Source organism: Anser anser (genome assembly GCF_964211835.1).
Source record: "Anser anser genome assembly, chromosome: 8".
NCBI lineage: Eukaryota > Metazoa > Chordata > Aves > Anseriformes > Anatidae > Anser > Anser anser.
Genome location: NC_139728.1, coordinates 2,599,645 through 2,617,120, shown reverse-complemented (window position 1 = coordinate 2,617,120; position 17,476 = coordinate 2,599,645). Strand labels below are relative to the sequence as shown.

The following is a 17,476-nucleotide window of genomic DNA, read 5'->3' as shown; positions in this document are numbered from 1 at the left end:
CTCATTTACTGAATGTATCCATTTCTTCTCTTTATCAGTTATTATCAAACAGAATCTGTTGGATTTTTACAAATTCTTTCACAAATAGAAATTATTTCCCAAACGTTCCCTGGAACAGTTTTGAGTTGCTTCTTGATCTGTACATCTGGTGCTGTCCCTAATTTGATATTCCAGCAGTGTGGCAGGTTGTCTAATAATGTGATATTCAATCTATTCCCTGTCTCCTTGTTGTAAAAAACTTTCCCTATATGTCCTGAAATGGTCATAAATGCTGTTCTGACCAGATTTAATTACAGCTCTGAAATGCATTCGTAGATCTACTCTGTATAGTCAGGGGTTCATAACGGTAAAATGGAACATAAATATATTAAGTTGAATTGCATTTGGAATTTCCAAAATTATGTTTGTTTGGTTTGGTGGTATTTGTTTCTTTGTTTCTTTGTTTTTGGTCAGTATTACTATTCTTCCTATACCCTTGTTCTTCCATAATTGTTCTTCCAGATTCATTAACTTTGATTTTAAAATACAAATGTGTACTTTTAAAAGAAATTTCCTAAGAAGCGCTTCTCAGAGCTGTTAACATGAAACACTAGAGTGGGATGAGGGTGGCAGAGCTTGCTTCAGCTCTTGTGTGCCTGCTGCCCAGCTCCATGCTTTTCTGTGAAGGATTCATAGTGATTGGAAAATTCTGGCCAACGCAAGGCATGAGAATGCATGCTGCTGTTACTCTGGGTGGAAAACGAAGGCTGTAGAACAATTTCTATGTAAACTGTATTAAGTTTAGTGTTTCTTTCTAGGAACACAATAGAAGGATATGCCACCACATTGACAGGGGATGGTCCCACTGGAAAGTATTGAATGCTTAGTTAGGATGTGCTGGACTTTGGGATATCCTTCCCAGAACCTTTAGAGAAGAAAGCCAGCAATGGGCAACACATATCTGGGATGGTGAGGGAGGAAATAGGATAAACTGACTTTGTTAGCAGCCATCTGTTACTCCCACAGATACTGCCTCCTTGTGCATGAGTGATTAAAAACATGTGAAACAATGCAGCAGGTTCAGTCTGAAGGGATGCCTTTGCAAACCCTTGGCAAATGCTACTGGGAAGCTACAAGCATCCCTCAGTCAATAAGAACAGCTTGCTGCAGTCACAGTTTGTAGGACTGGAACGATGAGAGCTGGTAGTAAGAGCTACTGAGCAGCTCAGCGCAACGTATGATTGAATGCTACATAGATTCAGAGCACCAGCTAGGGCATTTGGGTAACTACACAGGTGTTATATACATAGCATGCACTTCATCAACTACAGAATTAGGAGTGGAATGCAAAAGTGGCTATAATACATAGAAGCACCCTTAATACTTGAGCAACTATGTGTATACAGGGTTGATTAATCTTGTGAGAAAAGGTGCTAGTGTGTTTTCTCGTGTTAGTAATACTAGAAACAAGATGCTTATGTGATTATACAGATTGTGGGGAGGACTAGTTCTTTTAGCAGAAGACTATCCTACAAATGAGATGCATCTTGACCATCTGTTGCCAGATAGAAGTGTTCTACTTCTGAATCACCAGCTGCAGTGACATATTTAGAAAATGAATCTTTCACAGATAGATCCACAGTGCAAAACTGTTTGTGATGATCCTCTGATACACATGCTGAGGTTATATTTTCTGTTTACTTGGCCTTAAGTTACAGTATGGCTATATACTCCTGTGAACATATTGTTATTTAGTAGATACCGTATCCTGCAGTTGGCACCCGCCCTTATTAGGTATCCCAGCTGCCTGAATAAGTACATAATTTGTCACTGAAAAATGCAAACACAACGTAAGGGTTGTATTTCACTTTTATTTATGAAATTTGTAAATTTATTTGAGGAGTTTGTAGGATTCACCATATGTACTCCGGTGGCCAGTGGGGGCAGTGTTTTGATATTCAGGCAGGCCCAGAACACATTGACAGGGGATTCACACACCTCCACCTAGAGGTATGCATTTATATTTTCCTCGTTAAAATAATCTTTTTTTTTCTTTTGTTCTTTAAGATACTTACTGTGATTGTATTTATTCATTTATTTATTAGTAAGTAGTGACTAAGAAGAAGAAAAAATATACATAAGCTAACTGGGAGCTTTAAAATTATGCAGTAAAATTTTAAGTCACTTTTCTCCAGAATTATTCTGTTTTAATGAAGCATAAAGATAGTTATCATGCTTAAGTTCTTTGAAGTTTGTGTCTTTTTTCACATAGTAATAGGCATATATTAGGTCTTATGCAGAATCTTGAGAACTGTCACTAAAGTTTTTCTCTGCAGAAATAACGCCAAATTTTAGTGTTGCATGAGCTGAAATGAAGTGATTTATTTAGCCAGAAGGAAATAGAACAAATAAGTAGAATCTAAAGAAATAGTATTTATTAGATTAAATTTAGATTTATAGATGCCAGCCTCCATCAAGTTTGTCTAAATGTGAAACAAATAATAATTAGATTGTTGCAGTGTCATAAAGACTCTCTCATTGGTTACACAGTGCACTTCTTTGGTTTTGACCTGTAGAAAGAAAAACCATACCCACTCCCATCTGTAATTGCATCACATCCCATGATCAATACAGAATTTGTTTACATGTTCAGATATACATATTCTAGTATGCATGTGAACATAGTTACTTCTGCTTCTTCTTTGTGTGTGTTTTTGGCGAACATTAGAGCAGTTGATTTTTTTTCTGGTAAAAATATTTATAAGTAACAAGTTTCACAGGCTAGCATGTGAACTAACTTTTAATTAGGAGAAGATAGGACTGAACCTTGTAACAGAAAAAAGATCTAAAATCATATAATTATGTTTTATTTTAAAACGATTTGTTCAGAACTTTGAGGACACAAGACTCTTTTACACAGTGTTTAAAACAGACCCAATGTTGCTATGCCCTTGTATGGCCTGCATCACTCATACCTCATCGGGCATTGATTATAATTGGTTTTCAGTGTCTGGTAAATCTACTTCTGACTGCACAGCAAGCTGCAGGCTAACTATTTTTAAAGTTCTACATATTTGAATATTTTGATTCTAAAACAGAGAGAAAGATGAAGACAATAATCTATTCCAATATCTATATGGGGAATTATTCCAGACAGTTGCACTATAATAACTATTTTTGTGAGTGTCTCCCTGCAGAGATTCTCACTGACTCTCATCCTTCCCTGACTGTGGGAAGGTGTTTTTGTATATACTTTCTGAATTGCAAGTGTTAGTATGGTGGAAAGTCATTGTTATACTTGTGTCAAATGGGATTTCATGTCAACACCAGGATTTTACTTCTTCACTCCAGTGGAATATTTTTTTAAGTGCAAAGCTGTAGGATTAAGATTTGCCTTGAGTTCACAAATGAAGTCAGTTTATGAAATTCTTTTATTGGTTAATGCCATATTAATTTGCCTGCTTGCAAAACAAATGCATTCTTCCTTCATCTTCTTAACATAAAAATGACCTTGTTATTTCTAATAATGCAGCTTGTTGGGCAAAGCCTAATCCTATCGCTACAAACATAATCCAGGGAATCCTCTTCTTGCTGATATTTTTTTACTATTTGAACTCCAGTGGGAGATTTTGATTTGGTGGTTGACAGGCTTCCAGGTCCTCCTGATGTTAATCTTCAAATAGTGAATAATCTAAGAAAGAGAGATATAGTTTTTCTCATTTTTAGGTTTCATCTCTCATGGTAATGAGATTGCCTCCCAATGCTGTTTCAACTGATTGTTTTACAGTTTTTAAAAAATTTATACTTTTAAATTTTAAGATACGTGAGCATCACTTAGCTCCCAATATCATGACATATCCACATCCATCAGAAGACCAGCAAAGAATAAAGAAACAAGACACATTTGTGCAACATATGTGGAAATCACTGGGGAAAATGGTGTGATGGTATATGTTGTACTGCCTCCAATTCTGGTAGCATTCTTGTCTGTTTTTCATTTACTTTTGACCTAGATTTTGCTGTTCCTTGGTAATCACTGAGGGCCTGGCAGATGCTGCAGGGAACTTGTTGGCTATGGATTAATACATTTATGAGATGGAAAGATATTTGGAGAAAGTGGCAAAGTGAGTAACTGCCCTAGGTTTCAGAGGGAAAGAGCATCTGAATTTTATTATTAAGGTTCACCAGTTAGTAGCACTCATGAATTTTCAGGTAGCAAAAGCAGTTGAATGTCTTTTCCTGCTCTTATCAAGGTGATATGCAATTGATGTCTCCTTTCGCTCTCAGCTGAAAGCAACCTACTCTTGCATAGTTTAGATCACTTTCATTCACTTCACACATTATTTTTGGATATAATTAAAAATGTTGACTTTGATCTCTATGGTCAGTGTCCAAACAATCTGAAACAGTATTTTCAGATCTTAACCATCAGTATGATCTATTGCTTTTTCCTGCTATATACTTAAGAGATTGATAAAACATTCCTACTGGGGAGAGAAGTGGCTCTGGTGTTTTTATTTTCTTACTCTGGGAGATCTGGAGCCTGAAAGGAAGATCATTTTTATTTTTTCATCTTGCAATATTTTTTGTAAGAGAGAGGCTATTTGACTGAGCACAAACTCCCTAGCATTTTACTATTGAGAAAAGAATAGCCTTGTGTTACAGGCACACCCAAGAGACTTGTATGTTCCCCTGAGATTTGCTGAAGACAAATTCTATTTTTCCCAGAGCTATCATGTTCATTAGGCAACATTTACTGAATGGGTGAGCACGCAGGTAGGTGCTTATTTTACAGAAGCTTTTCCATGGAGAAATATGCTTTGGGTCCTGACAAACTCATTCAAGTTAGATTTTTTTTTTTTTGTATTTCATTGCAAGAAATGGTGTCATTTTTGCAGTGTTAACACAGAACTTCTGAGATGCAGGAATTAGCATAACAGCAAAGCAAACTGAATCAATTCACATGAAACAGAAAGTGAGAAATATTGTGGTTACATAGAAGCCAAGATGTTACAGTAAAAGACCTTATTTTCCAAATTGCCATCATAAATGATGGGAAGGACATATGAACAAATTATATTACCATTCTTCTTTAATATTATTCTACTAATAAAGTAAGACCTGATAAGACTACAACATTATTATTATTATATTATTATACAACATTATATTACAACATTATTATTATTATATTAACATTATATTAACATTATCTATTAACATTCTGCTTGTGATTTTTAAGTACAGTTTAGCTTCTCAAAATAATGTGAAACTTTGCTCAACAGGTGGTTCAAATGCACTGAATGTGTGTTTAGATGAAATGCCATCTATTTGTATATAGCTCTGCAAGTTGCATCATCATATCCTGGTATCCTTTAGCACACTCATATCTGTGTATTGCTGCATGACAGAATCTGGTCGTGTTTCCCACCATTAAAGCATTTTAAAAGTGTGTACAAATTACCTTTTATAAAAAAAAAAAAAAAAGTGGAAGACATAAGATTTACACTGACAAGTTCCATTTATAAAACTGAAAATAGGTAATATAACAGATCAAACCCAGTGCAGAAGCCATGTTTGTGCAACATTTTCTTTTCCATTATTGACTCCGGATGCAATAAAACCCTGTCTTTCTCATTTAACACTTCTACAGCAAGAACTCTGGGCAGTTATGCAAAGCATATTGCTTTCAATCAGATGAGACATTCTCAGAGAGTAGAATCCTCCCTGCTTTTCATGCTATCATTTTTTTTTTCATTCACAGCCTATCTTTACTTCTTCTGACTTATTGCTAAGTCCTTTCTTCTTGGTGTTGATGGACTTCACCCATAAATGGAGAGAGATAGATGAAATAGAATATGCAATTTATATTTCTTACTGGTTCTCAAGTAGCAGGGAAGCCTATGATGGAATAGACATGTTGTAATGATGATACAGTAGTGTCTTAGATCTACTTGGCACATGTATAACAAACTGGAAGGTGAGCAGCACTAGGCTCTCAAATTTCCTTCACGTTGGCTTTCACCAAAAAAAAAAAAGGTCATGTGAGAAGACAGTCATACATTGTCAACTGTGGATAACACAAGTAGTAAAACAGTGGGGTTAGGGGACTTCCTTTCAGAACTGTGGGTATCTGAGTTCATTTTGTGGCTCTGGTAGAAACGTGATAATAAGTATATTGCTTGATGTCATATTCAAGCTGCAAGCCCAAGTACTTCCTCTTCTGTTTCTGAGTAATGCTGGAAATGTTTAAACTCTAGGAATCTTACTTTTTTACACTAAAAATTGTATAGAATTTCCCACAGCTCATTGCAGATGTCCCATCCAAAGAACAGGGCTCTCTGTGAACCTGAAGGACCTGAGCCAGTAGGTCTGTCTAGTAATCACTTCTAGGATTGATTTCCAGGCAAACACAGGGCAGTGACTCTTTTTTGTAAAAACATTCTGCTATTTTGGTCTAGCTGCCAAACTCCTTCCCCCTTTACATAGTGGCTAAAAGTTAAAAAGAATTACCCTAAACACCTGAACATTTCTCTCAAGGAGAGATACTGAGGCTCTTTATAAATAGGAGTGTCTTGGGTTTCTCCAAATGTGATCAGAAACAAAGAGCATGTTGATGACAACTGCATAAATTGTGGATGTTCGGCCTACAGCTGCCAACTTAGCTGTGGTTCATAACCAGCCTTCATTCAGAGTTGCAGAGAGGTACTGCCCCTCAGTCAAATCATGTTGTCCTGAGCTCCTCCTGGAAGCTTGTGCCTGCAACCTTTCTTCCAGAAAGGGAAAGAGCACAGATGTGAACGCGAATCCCTAGCTTAGCAGTGAGGCAGATTGGTGATGACATGGCAGGGGCAGGCATGTCTAGAGACTGATCTTGTAGGCTACTGTTAGGCATATCCCCAAAAGAGCAGCTGGAGGCAGGCGTGATAATGACAGTGGGTTACTGTCAGAGTAACCATTTCATAGGCTGCCTAGTAGCTAGTTACATGAAAAGACTTCAGATTACTAAAACAGAATAACTTCTTTACCAAGAGCCATTTATATGGATGCTTGTAGCATTTCATCACCTCACAGGTGGTTTCTTGATGCCTCATTCATGCTCACTCTTTTTCCTCCAAACTCAGAGCAACAACCTCAGGAAAGGCAATCTCATATAGGGTATGTGTTTCTACTGTGTAAAGGATGTTCCAGGCTGCAGCCAGTGCCTGTCTCCATGTTATGGAAAAGGAAGTGCTGGGACACGCTTCAGGCTCTACAGTTCATCCCCATTTCTGTGCCTGGAGAGCTTTAAGCATCGGTGGACACCCAGCTGCAGTACTTAGGTGACATAAGCAAAAACATGTCTCATTTGATGCTGCGCTGGAGAAGAATCTTAGGTCCTCCTTATTCCTCAGGTAACAGCTGAAGAGCAGCCAAGTATTGGCCCTTGATGCTCAGAGCTTGTTCTCTTCACTATACTGTCAAGCACACAATAAATAATAACTGCTACGTTGGCATCTGTTTAATCAGCTGAGCCTATAGTCCCAATGTGCGTAGCTGTGCATGCACATCTCCATATGCAATATTAATGGGTATATTACCTAACCATATAAGTGAATGTCAAGGAGTCCCTGGGATTCTTGCCAGAGTGAAGATGTGAATCCAGTGGAATATGACCAGCAGAGTTTTGTCCTGGATGCACACAAATAAATTAAAAACTTACTTATCTATTTCCTTGGTAAGTAAGTTCAGCCCTTAACAACCTGAGAGAGATTTCAAGAACATATTTGATACTGCTTGCTTATGAAGCATTTTCTTATTAATTGCTTTGAGGAAAACACAGGCTGAACGCAGATATCCACTGCTGTGCTTGATAGCAGCAAAACTGTGCTAAAAATGCCCAGAGTGACAGGGTCCCAGCTGAAAAACTAATAGCTCCCAGGGAGCCCCCAGCTGGTGCATACACAAGCCTCACTGCACAGAGCAGTTTCCACATTTCTTCTGACTCAGACAGGGATGGAGGCACAGTGTCAGACTCCCCCAGCCACTTTTGTGAGGGGAGAGGGGTATCTGAGATGCGCAGTACATTGCTGGCCGCCAGGCTGCACGCACACGTACCAGCGTGTGCTTTCCCAGTGTTACTGGAAGCATCTGCCCACTCTGCTCCCGGACTGTTCAGCCCTGAGCCCTGTATGAAATATGCACGTACACAAGCAGAGCACAGGAGGGAGGGAATCCAAAGGCAGAAGTTAAAGGAGAAGAGTCAGCTGCAGATTACTGAAGCATCAGAGGAAGGAGAATCAGAGAGAGATTTGGGATGGTGTGGAAATGAGAGAGGAGAAGCAGGGTGTTGGAAGTGATACATGAGAGAAGCAGAATGAGGAAAAGGGAGTATGTAAAAGTGATAAAGAGGAACTGGGGGATGAGCACATGGAGACAAGGAGAAATCATGAAAAAGAAAGATGAATAGGAATGAAGAACAGTAAAAGGCACAGCTGAGAAAAATGAAAGAGGGCTAAAGGACTCTTTCAGTATCTCTTAGGAATAAAAGAGAGAAGTTTTTAAAACTAGAGATTTTAAAAATTAAATTATCAAAGCAATATATTTAAGAAAGAAGAGGGAGATCTAGAGGGGCTGCCTAGCATTCAGAAGCACTTTTATAATTGTTGAAGATGCTAACTCCTCTGGAGATTTTAGCTAATTTACTTTTGCAGTCACAAGCTGGCTCCTAGAATCATTGTATTCATGATGCATGGCTTTCTGCTGGTCTTTTCCTGCAGCAGGGATTAGTACTACAGGATTTTCTTCTAGGCAGTTGATGCCTTTTTAAAAGCAAAAACAACAACAACAAAAAACACCACAGATCTTAATTTTCTTGCAAGGAGCTAGGAAATCTTATGTATCTGTGGTATTGAGAAGAAACATTCTGTGGATCCGTCAGAACCAGAAGTCTGCTTTACTGGGATTTCAAGGCATGACTTCACAGATTGGTAGCCCTGTGTTACTGTGCTTCTGTAGAAAGCTGGTAGATTGAAAATTTTTAAGCCTTCACCTAATGTTCCCTCAGCAAAGCCCTCTAGTGTAAACTTTAAGAATGTGCTTAAATTTCTTTGAAGTCAACAGAATTCAAAAAAACTCTAATGAAAAGAGATAAATGTTTTGTTTTGAAACTAAAAAGGTCAAAGTGAGGAGTGATATAATTAAAACAATTATAAGTACTAATCTTTGCATATGTACTGTTATTTGGAACAAAAATGGTTGTCAATTCTAAATTAACTCTAAGTACTTTCAAGTAATAACTTAACTCATTTCATAGTGGTATAAAGTAATATGCATTCCTCTGTCCTGTTGTAATTCTCACCATTCTTTGTTTTGGTATGTTTGTGTTTTAGCCAGGCCTTTTGTAGTTTGTTGTCAGCATGTTATTCTCAGCAATGCCAGCTTGTTACAGGTAGACACAATATACTTTGTTTTCTTCGCAGGTGAACATGATTTCAAACATCAGGCATAAGTCTCAGAGAAGCCACACAACGTTGCCATGCTTCATACTTCTTGAGGTAAGGAAAGCTGTAGTTATATTGCTAAGATTTTTTGGGGTGTATTTTTTAAGAAGACAGTCAGTGGCTACTGATTTATATTTACCAACAGATTTATGGTTGCCTCAATACTGAGTGCTATCTGCTGGTTGATGATCTCTTTTTTTTTTGCAGCTGTGAATAAAATTTCAGTCCCTGCAAGCGTAACTTTTTTTCCAGCTCTTTCAAAAGAGGGAATTAAGGGGGGTCCCTAAGCCTGCAATTTAATTTTAAGTGAATTTAATGCTCTGAAATGCCAAAATCCAGCAATGTGAAGTACCTCTGAGCCGGAGCCATATAGTTATTGGTGGATAAAACTTCATGCTGAATTTCCATTACTCTAGAAAACTTCTAATTCATCAGCCTTAAAGCACCTTACGTTTGGGGTAAATATCATTATTACCATTTTTTAGATTGGGAGCAGCAGAACAGAAAGTTATAGTAGTTGTTCAAGGCTATTCAGCCTGTCAGGATTGGGAGACATTTTGGAATTATGCATATTGAGTAAATTAAGCTCCATTTAAAACAGTTTCCTTATATCTTGCTCTTATTTTTGAGATCATTCACACTATAATTACTAAAGCACTATTATTCATTTATTTATTTATTTACTTTAGCTCTTATGCTAGTAGATCATGCTTACGGTAGAAATGGCCCTATTACATCTGCCCTGCAGTGGAGCCAGAGCTGCAGCATGGCATAGCTCTGTTGGGCTCTATTTGAGCCACTTTGCGGTTGACCGGTCAGGCTCCCCCCCCCCCCCAACACACAAATTCAGCAGAACTTGAGACCTTTGGGGTTTTGGAGTACCTGGCTGCTATGGCTGTGTCCCAGCTGCTTGCCTACCTATGCTAATGTTAGCTTACCAGGGGTATGGCTAAGAGCACTGCACAGCCATAGCTGTGAGCATGACTGGGAGCACACTGGTCGCAGCTGTGTATGTGCGGTGGCCTGGAGAGCACCTTAGTCCCTGTGGGAAATCTTGTGCTAGTATTTAGGTGTAAGTGTGCTACGCTGCAGTCACACAAGTTCTGTGGTGTGCAAATGTCCCTTTCCTGCTCTTATAATAGGCATATGTTCACATCTAGAATGGGCCAAACTACATTGTAACAAATATATTATTATACAACAATATCTGTCTGGTGGAATCCAGGAAAACATTGGTGTGAAGGAGAACCTGACTGCCTTACGGAGCAAATCTTATATTGGCATCTCAGTTTAGGGTAGTTGTGCTCATTTATATCTACAGAGGTTTTGTTCTCATTTTTATTTAAGCATTTCTACGTCCAAACATTTGAATCGTGTATAAAAAAACATGTAGCTTATCTTTTATGCATGTTACTTGTACAGCTGATTTGGTATGGGGAAGCTTGAGGAAAAGAACTAAGATGTATTTTGAGCACAAACTTTCCTGACTTACTTGCGCACGCTAGTATCATTGGGTTCTGTGGACTGCAGATCAAGGTAGAACATCTTCAGATAAACATTGCTCAGGGTGAGGGAGAGTGGGGAATTTTCATTCAATTTTCTACTCATCCGCAGACTTCCAGTGCTCTATTGCATGTGCCACCTGGGGCTTACTACAGAGACAGCTGGGCATTGTTATGCCTCGATTTTATGCTAACTGGCAGCAGTTAAATTGTGTCCTGGTGGTTTCAGTGATGCTTAATACTGGATTTTGGAAGTAAAAGTTGAGTAGTATTAAGATCCATCTGTGGATCTAGTTCCTAAAGTCTCTGTGTCTTGGTACCCATCTCCTTACCTCACACTGGTGTTGGGAAGCCAGTGCTTTGGTTGCTGTGAGATGCTCAGAATATGACACATTTAAAGATATCTGATAAATAGAGGGAGGGTGATGTCATGAACTGTGGAAAAACAACAATATTCCAAGGAAAATTTGTGCATGGCATAAACATTATGACTTATGTGACCTTTCCTGATAAAGTTTTCATCCTCCACAGATCCTTGGCTTTTAAATTATTCATTTATTTATACCAGCACATTTTGGAAGTTGCATCCATGTGGACAGAAAATTGTTTCATCATCTGGTATTATTTCTGTCACATCACTTCAGCTAGTTTTGTAACTTGGCAATTTATGTTCACTCTTTTCAAACAATATTTGTGATCCACTGTGACACAAATCACTGCAGATCCATTGGCTTTTCTTGCCTGTGTTATGTCACGCTGAGACTGCATCAAGATGCATGACCTCCGTATCATCAAATCTAATGGCACTAAGGGATCCAAAAACCTGACGATTTAATGATACTGTTACATAAGTTTATGTCATGGAAGTCACTAAAGAGACAGTACAGAGCAACTGGAGTAGTAGATGGGGGTCAGGGGACATGGTTTCTATTCCTGAATGTTGGAGGGAGTTGCTCAGCCTTATTCATATTCTTCCTTGTTGTTTGTAAAATCTGAAGAATAATTCAAGCCCACATTGGGTAAGATATGCAAATAGAAGACAACAGATGTACAGTAGCAGTACTATATTCTATAATCACTTATTGTTTGCTGTGTTCTCTAGGATGACAAGGTGGTCAAGAAGTGTAATAACTGTAATTCTTTTTTAAAGTAACTGGATAAGAGAAGTATGCAATATCTGGGCACCCGAGCTGAAGTATTTGGGTGATGAGATGGAAGGTCTGTGAGACATCACAGCCTTCCTTTAAAGGCTTCATTATATGTTCCTCATTTCTCTAGCAGACGAAATTAATCCACCCACATACATCAAAGACATATTAAGGCAACAATTGTACTTACGCTTAGGCAGCAGCAGGAGAGCAAAAGAAGGAATTGGTGAGTTCAAGTATTTGTAACCATGCAGCCACACAAAGTTCTCTATGCTGACAAAACAGAATAGCAACCATGAGGTGCCAGTGGTGGTGACTGTCATTTGGTGGTGATTATGTCCCTGTGGAGGCCTGATGTCTGCAACATTTATAGGACTGGGCTATCTGTCAGAGAGACCATTTATTTGCAGAGGCACGTTAATAGTTAAGGTGGCTGTATACAGCTTCCCCAGTCTCTATTTCAAGATTGTATTTATCATGGGACATAGGAAAACTTCATTTTCCTGGAAGACTGTTAGCCTTTATTTACTTGGCTATTAGAGCACACATGAAAGGGATACAGGATATGACATGGGACTGTACTCAAGTCCTAGCTTGCTTCTCAGAGAAGCATCTGAGGTGCCGTTTCTCTCCATGCTACTGATGTCCTGGCAGGATGTCCTTTCTCCAGAGCTCAGCAGCAGCTGGGAAGCAGGGAGTTAGCCCTCCGACAGGCACTCTGGGCTGGGTGGCAAGCAGGGGCAGCACAGCATGGGGCAGAACAGCTGAAGCTATGCAAAGGTCAGTACCTCAGCCCTAGAAGGAGACATGAAGGTGGTGGCTGGAAGCAGCAGCAAGGAATAGTTGCGTTACATGCTAGTCAGGTTCTATTTTACTCTTTGCAGAAACGTATGACTTTTTCATGAGTAGCCTGCAGGTTAGGAGCAAAAGAAAAGGTGGAGATCAGACTGATCTACATGAGGGGAATGCTAAGAGTAGTCTCTTTCTTGCAGCAAGATAGAATAAAGTGTTGTTTTGTTGTTGTTGTTGTTTTGTTTTTCATTCTCTTAAAGCTTGCTCCTAAGCATAGGCTCAACTCTGCTAAGTAATGGCATTACATCATGAGAAAATCTGGTAGATCTAGTTTCTATTCTTTTGGTCTTTCTAGCAATACCTACCTTATATAGTGGATTTTTTTTTCCCCTAACTTGTTTCTGACCTAGGGAGATAAATTATCTGAACAGATGAGATGTACAGAAACTTCTAGCTGTAAGAAAACCAGGGCCTCTGCAAGCTTCATTCTTCTGGTGGTGTTAAGATCTACACCTTTCAAAGTGCTAGCTCTTCTCTACAGAGCAGTCTTGTAAGCTGCTACTGTCAATCTTTCAGAAAACCTCTGTCCTCTTCAATTCACAAATGATAGAAGAAGATATACCTTAGGTATTCTGTTACCTTTTCCAGATACTTTCATTAGTGCAATTCAAAGAGATGAACCTTCTTTTTATGTGTTGATCCTATTGGATGGAGCCTGGAGTCTGTATCCAACTACCTAAGCTGGAGGAAAAAATGTAAATTTTCGAAGACTTTGAAAGCTCGGAAGCTGAATTTCTATGGCAGAACCTGAGCTGTGCAAACATCTGTTACTTCCTGTTGCTGTCAAGAAATTCTGCTGGTTCAAGGCATCATTGATACAGTCTCTTTTGTCCTTTTTTTTTTTTTTTTTGGTATAAAGCATTGAATTCTTATAGCATGTTGCTGCACTTGGTTATTTATTGTTTTCCTCCAAGCGTTTTCCTCCAAGCACCTTTTCCATTAAAAAAGTTTATGTAAGCGTCAGATTTTGAGATTAATCTCCTCAAAGCCATGAAGTATCAAAAGTTAGCTTTTCTGGCAATACTAACTCATGCAGATCTTATGACAGACCATAAATTTAGATTCCAAAGGTCCATTATTCTCCAAGAGTACTGTTCAACTTTCCTTTGGCCTAAGATTTCCCTGCCTTTTCCATCCTTACCAAAACCCTGTTTTATTTCTACCTTCTTTGTGAAGTTTTAACTCATTTATTGCTTAATGAAGCATCTTTTTATAATACACATGCTGAAAACAGCTGTCCAAAACTGTGAGGTAACCTTAACTCTCTCTTTAATGGAGGTAATTTAGATATGTGAGTTAATTGTCAAAAATGCCTGGTGGACTCAGGCTAACTACCCTAACTACCCTAAATCTTAACTGTACTAGTTTTAAAATGACTCAGTATCACCAGATGCAAACTTCTGCTATTCTTGCAAACCTCTGTGAGTTTAGGTTTAGGTATTCTAGGTACTCTCCTATGAAAAGTATTAAGTGGTGCTATCTAGACAATGTTTCATCTCCCCCACCCTGTTATGCATATAGATATACTCATTGGAATCTCTAGAGAAGATATAATAATTTCTTCACCCTGTATTCACATTTAGAAATTACTGAACTTACATTTTTTGAACACAGAAATTAGAATATTAGTATGTCAGTGGGCAGATCCTTTAATATATACAGCTGTGAGAACACTATTGACTTCTGTCCTTCAGATAGCAGTTACATTAATCATCTACCTCTCTAAATTTTGTGGGAAACTTATGTTAGTGCATAACAGACTTCTGAATTCTTAGCACAGAGCCCTGAACTGTGCTTAGCTGTGCTGGTAGGCTTTGTCCTTTTTTAGTTTTTACTGGGGATATGTTTTGTAGCAATACAGCAATGTTTTGTGATTATTATTTTTTAGTTATTTTTTTTAATGCTTCTCAAGAGATCCTGGCTGACATTTCCCTTTGCCTTGGTTATGCACTCTGCAGAGCTCATTATGCAATTTATTCTCCACTGAATTGTGAGCTTTCGCATAGCTGAGAGTCAAGATGACTCAGACAATTTACAGCTGATTCAACATTAAGAAGTCGATCTTTGTTTCTCCTTTACCCTTTGGGTTCTGTGGATTTATTTTCTGCCTAAGAAGGGCATTATGTATAATCTCTCTCTTGTGTAATTTTCAAGCCTACCACTTCCTTCTCTCTCTTACCCCCCCCCCCCCCCTTCCAGTACCTAAGTAGCTTGTCAACAGTCTTAAAACTTGTAGCCAGTAGGGCACTTGGCATAGGATGCAGAAACTAGTGGCATATGAATGACTGAACTGCAATTGTATGAATTTGTGGCAATGCTGGAATGCCAACAAGGAATTAAGTGAAAAGTATTTCATGTCTCCCATTGAAGTACAGCCTTCAAAGTCACCACTTCTCAAACAGTCTTTTTTTTTTTTGTAACTTTCAAAATATATTTTTCTTTAAATCTTTAAATTATTTTATTTTTTTCTTTTTGCAATGGACCCTTAAGATATTCCACTGAATACACTAAATATGCATACTGGAGTCTGCTCTTAGACAAATAAGGATATAATATATAGTGGTATGCTGCTACCAAATATATCTGTTGGTGCTCATTTGTGTATTTGTCCCCATTCCGCGATTTGTAATCCTCTTTAGGTATGCAGTAAGATGCCTGATAACTTTGTGCTTCAACGTGAAATGAAACCAGGGAAGTGCAATATTAAAATGGCATGCAGATTTGTTTCTAATAATACTGTTATGTATTGTTGATCTCTTCTCCATGATTTAGCTCTTAACATTCTGCATAGCCCCTTAAATGCAAAATGTAGATCCTGAAAGGAATTTTTCCTGAAAGGAAAAACTACGAAGATTATGATAGCAGTTCTACCCCATTAGTAGTAATGATGATAATAAAATAATCAGCAGGTTTTTGATGATGTTTTAAGGAAATGAAAACTGTTTTACAGCAATGCCGTGCTTTGAATACCATACGTAAATGTGAACTATCAGAACAGGATTAAATACACACAGTCTTTGATGGAAGTGAAATTATACAGTGACTTAATAGGAAAAATAAAATAAATACACTTTAACTGAAAACCCCACTTGCAAAATATCCTCTACAGCATTCAGTGACTTTTGGATATCCTTGGCTTGCTGTTTTGTGGAAAGTTGTTCCTTCAATTACAGGTATCCCTTTGACTCATTTTGATTTAGGGAAAACTTGTTTTTGATTTCATGGATCATCTGAATTAGGGGCGATGATTGTTTTTGTTTTCAAATCTTGTATTCCATTAACTACTCCTGGCTTATGAGTTCAGGTACAACACAATCCCAACAGGTGACACGAAGAAGTGGTTTTAAGGAAATATGTGAGAATTGAAGGTGGGACTAAGTGAATTGCTCAGGCAGTCTTTGTCACTAATTTTTTCCAGAACAGTATAGAGATCATCTTAAAAAGCAAGTGTCATGATTGACTGTCCAATAACCTCATTCCCAAAGCAAACAAACAAAATTATTGGACCTTTTAAAATCTTGTTGGGTTCTATATACAGATCATTTGACAAAGAGTGTGCAGGGAAATACATCTCTAGAATCTGTGTGCTTTTCCTCTGTTCCAACAGACTCTTTTCCTTGGCAGAAACAGGAGAGTTTGCCTGCTTGGAGTCTGAGCCTTGTACATGCTATTGCCAAATATTGTTCAGCCTTTATTTACTGCACTGTTCATCTAAACAGCTCCTGAATAGAAATTACCTTATATAAAGGTAAAAGTCATGCTTGCACAATTCTTTTCAATTGATAATTTCTGTAGTTCATTTTAGTAACATTTTACAATAAAATATCAATGTACCACAATACGCATCTGTTCCATCATTGCTAGACAGGAGTACTCCACTGTTGGAAACAGTCCCCAAGAGAGGCTCTGGCTATTTGTGTAGTATTTTACTATCAAGAAAAGCAACACATTTTATTTGACAATGCCCTGAAAGATTAAACTTCCAGCCATATCTAACAGGATGGTAAATATTCAGAGAGAAGAGGATTTCAACACTAATCATTCACTGGGAGCAATGGAACCGTAAGAGAAAGAAGTGACGCTGATGAGAAGTACTAATTGTGCTAATGAAACTTTTTAATATCTTCTACTGACAAGGCAAGTATTGGAAAGCTGCTGCTTCTTTGAAATGGATAAAGCACAGTAATTCAATAAATGTTCTTTATTTGTAATGTAATCTTCCCAAGCAATTTCTGAGCTTGGCTTTCATAAACCTGTAACACCCTAGTAAGCAATTTCACTGTAGCAGATAATTGTTTAAGTTGTTAAGCACTTGTGTAATAGAGAACCAGATGCGAATAAATGTCCTGCATGTAAGGTTGTGCTAGTCACCCCAGGAAGTACAGAAATGAGCCAGCTCCCCTTCTTTCTTCATCTTCACCTGCTGGTAATGAAAGCAATTGGAGTAGTCAATAACATTAAGTGGGTTCTATTTCTCCAGCTTCTCTTAAAGCCTTTTTTACTTATAAGAAAT

At 38.1% G+C, this 17,476-nt stretch overlaps 1 protein-coding gene across 3 annotated transcripts in view; it reads left to right on the top strand.

Moving 5' to 3' along the window:
• The first annotated feature begins 1,884 nt into the window (after positions 1–1,884).
• PLPPR5 (phospholipid phosphatase related 5) overlaps positions 1,885–17,476 on the top strand; it is a 113,133-nt gene continuing 97,541 nt past the window's right edge. For all 3 annotated transcript variants that reach the window (XM_083846421.1, XM_083846422.1, XM_083846420.1), the window contains exons 1-2: positions 1,885–1,989; positions 9,441–9,515. In XM_083846421.1, the coding sequence (XP_083702547.1) occupies positions 1,900–1,989; positions 9,441–9,515 (165 nt within the window). In that variant the 5' untranslated portion in view covers positions 1,885–1,899. The remainder of the gene's footprint in view (positions 1,990–9,440; positions 9,516–17,476) is intronic.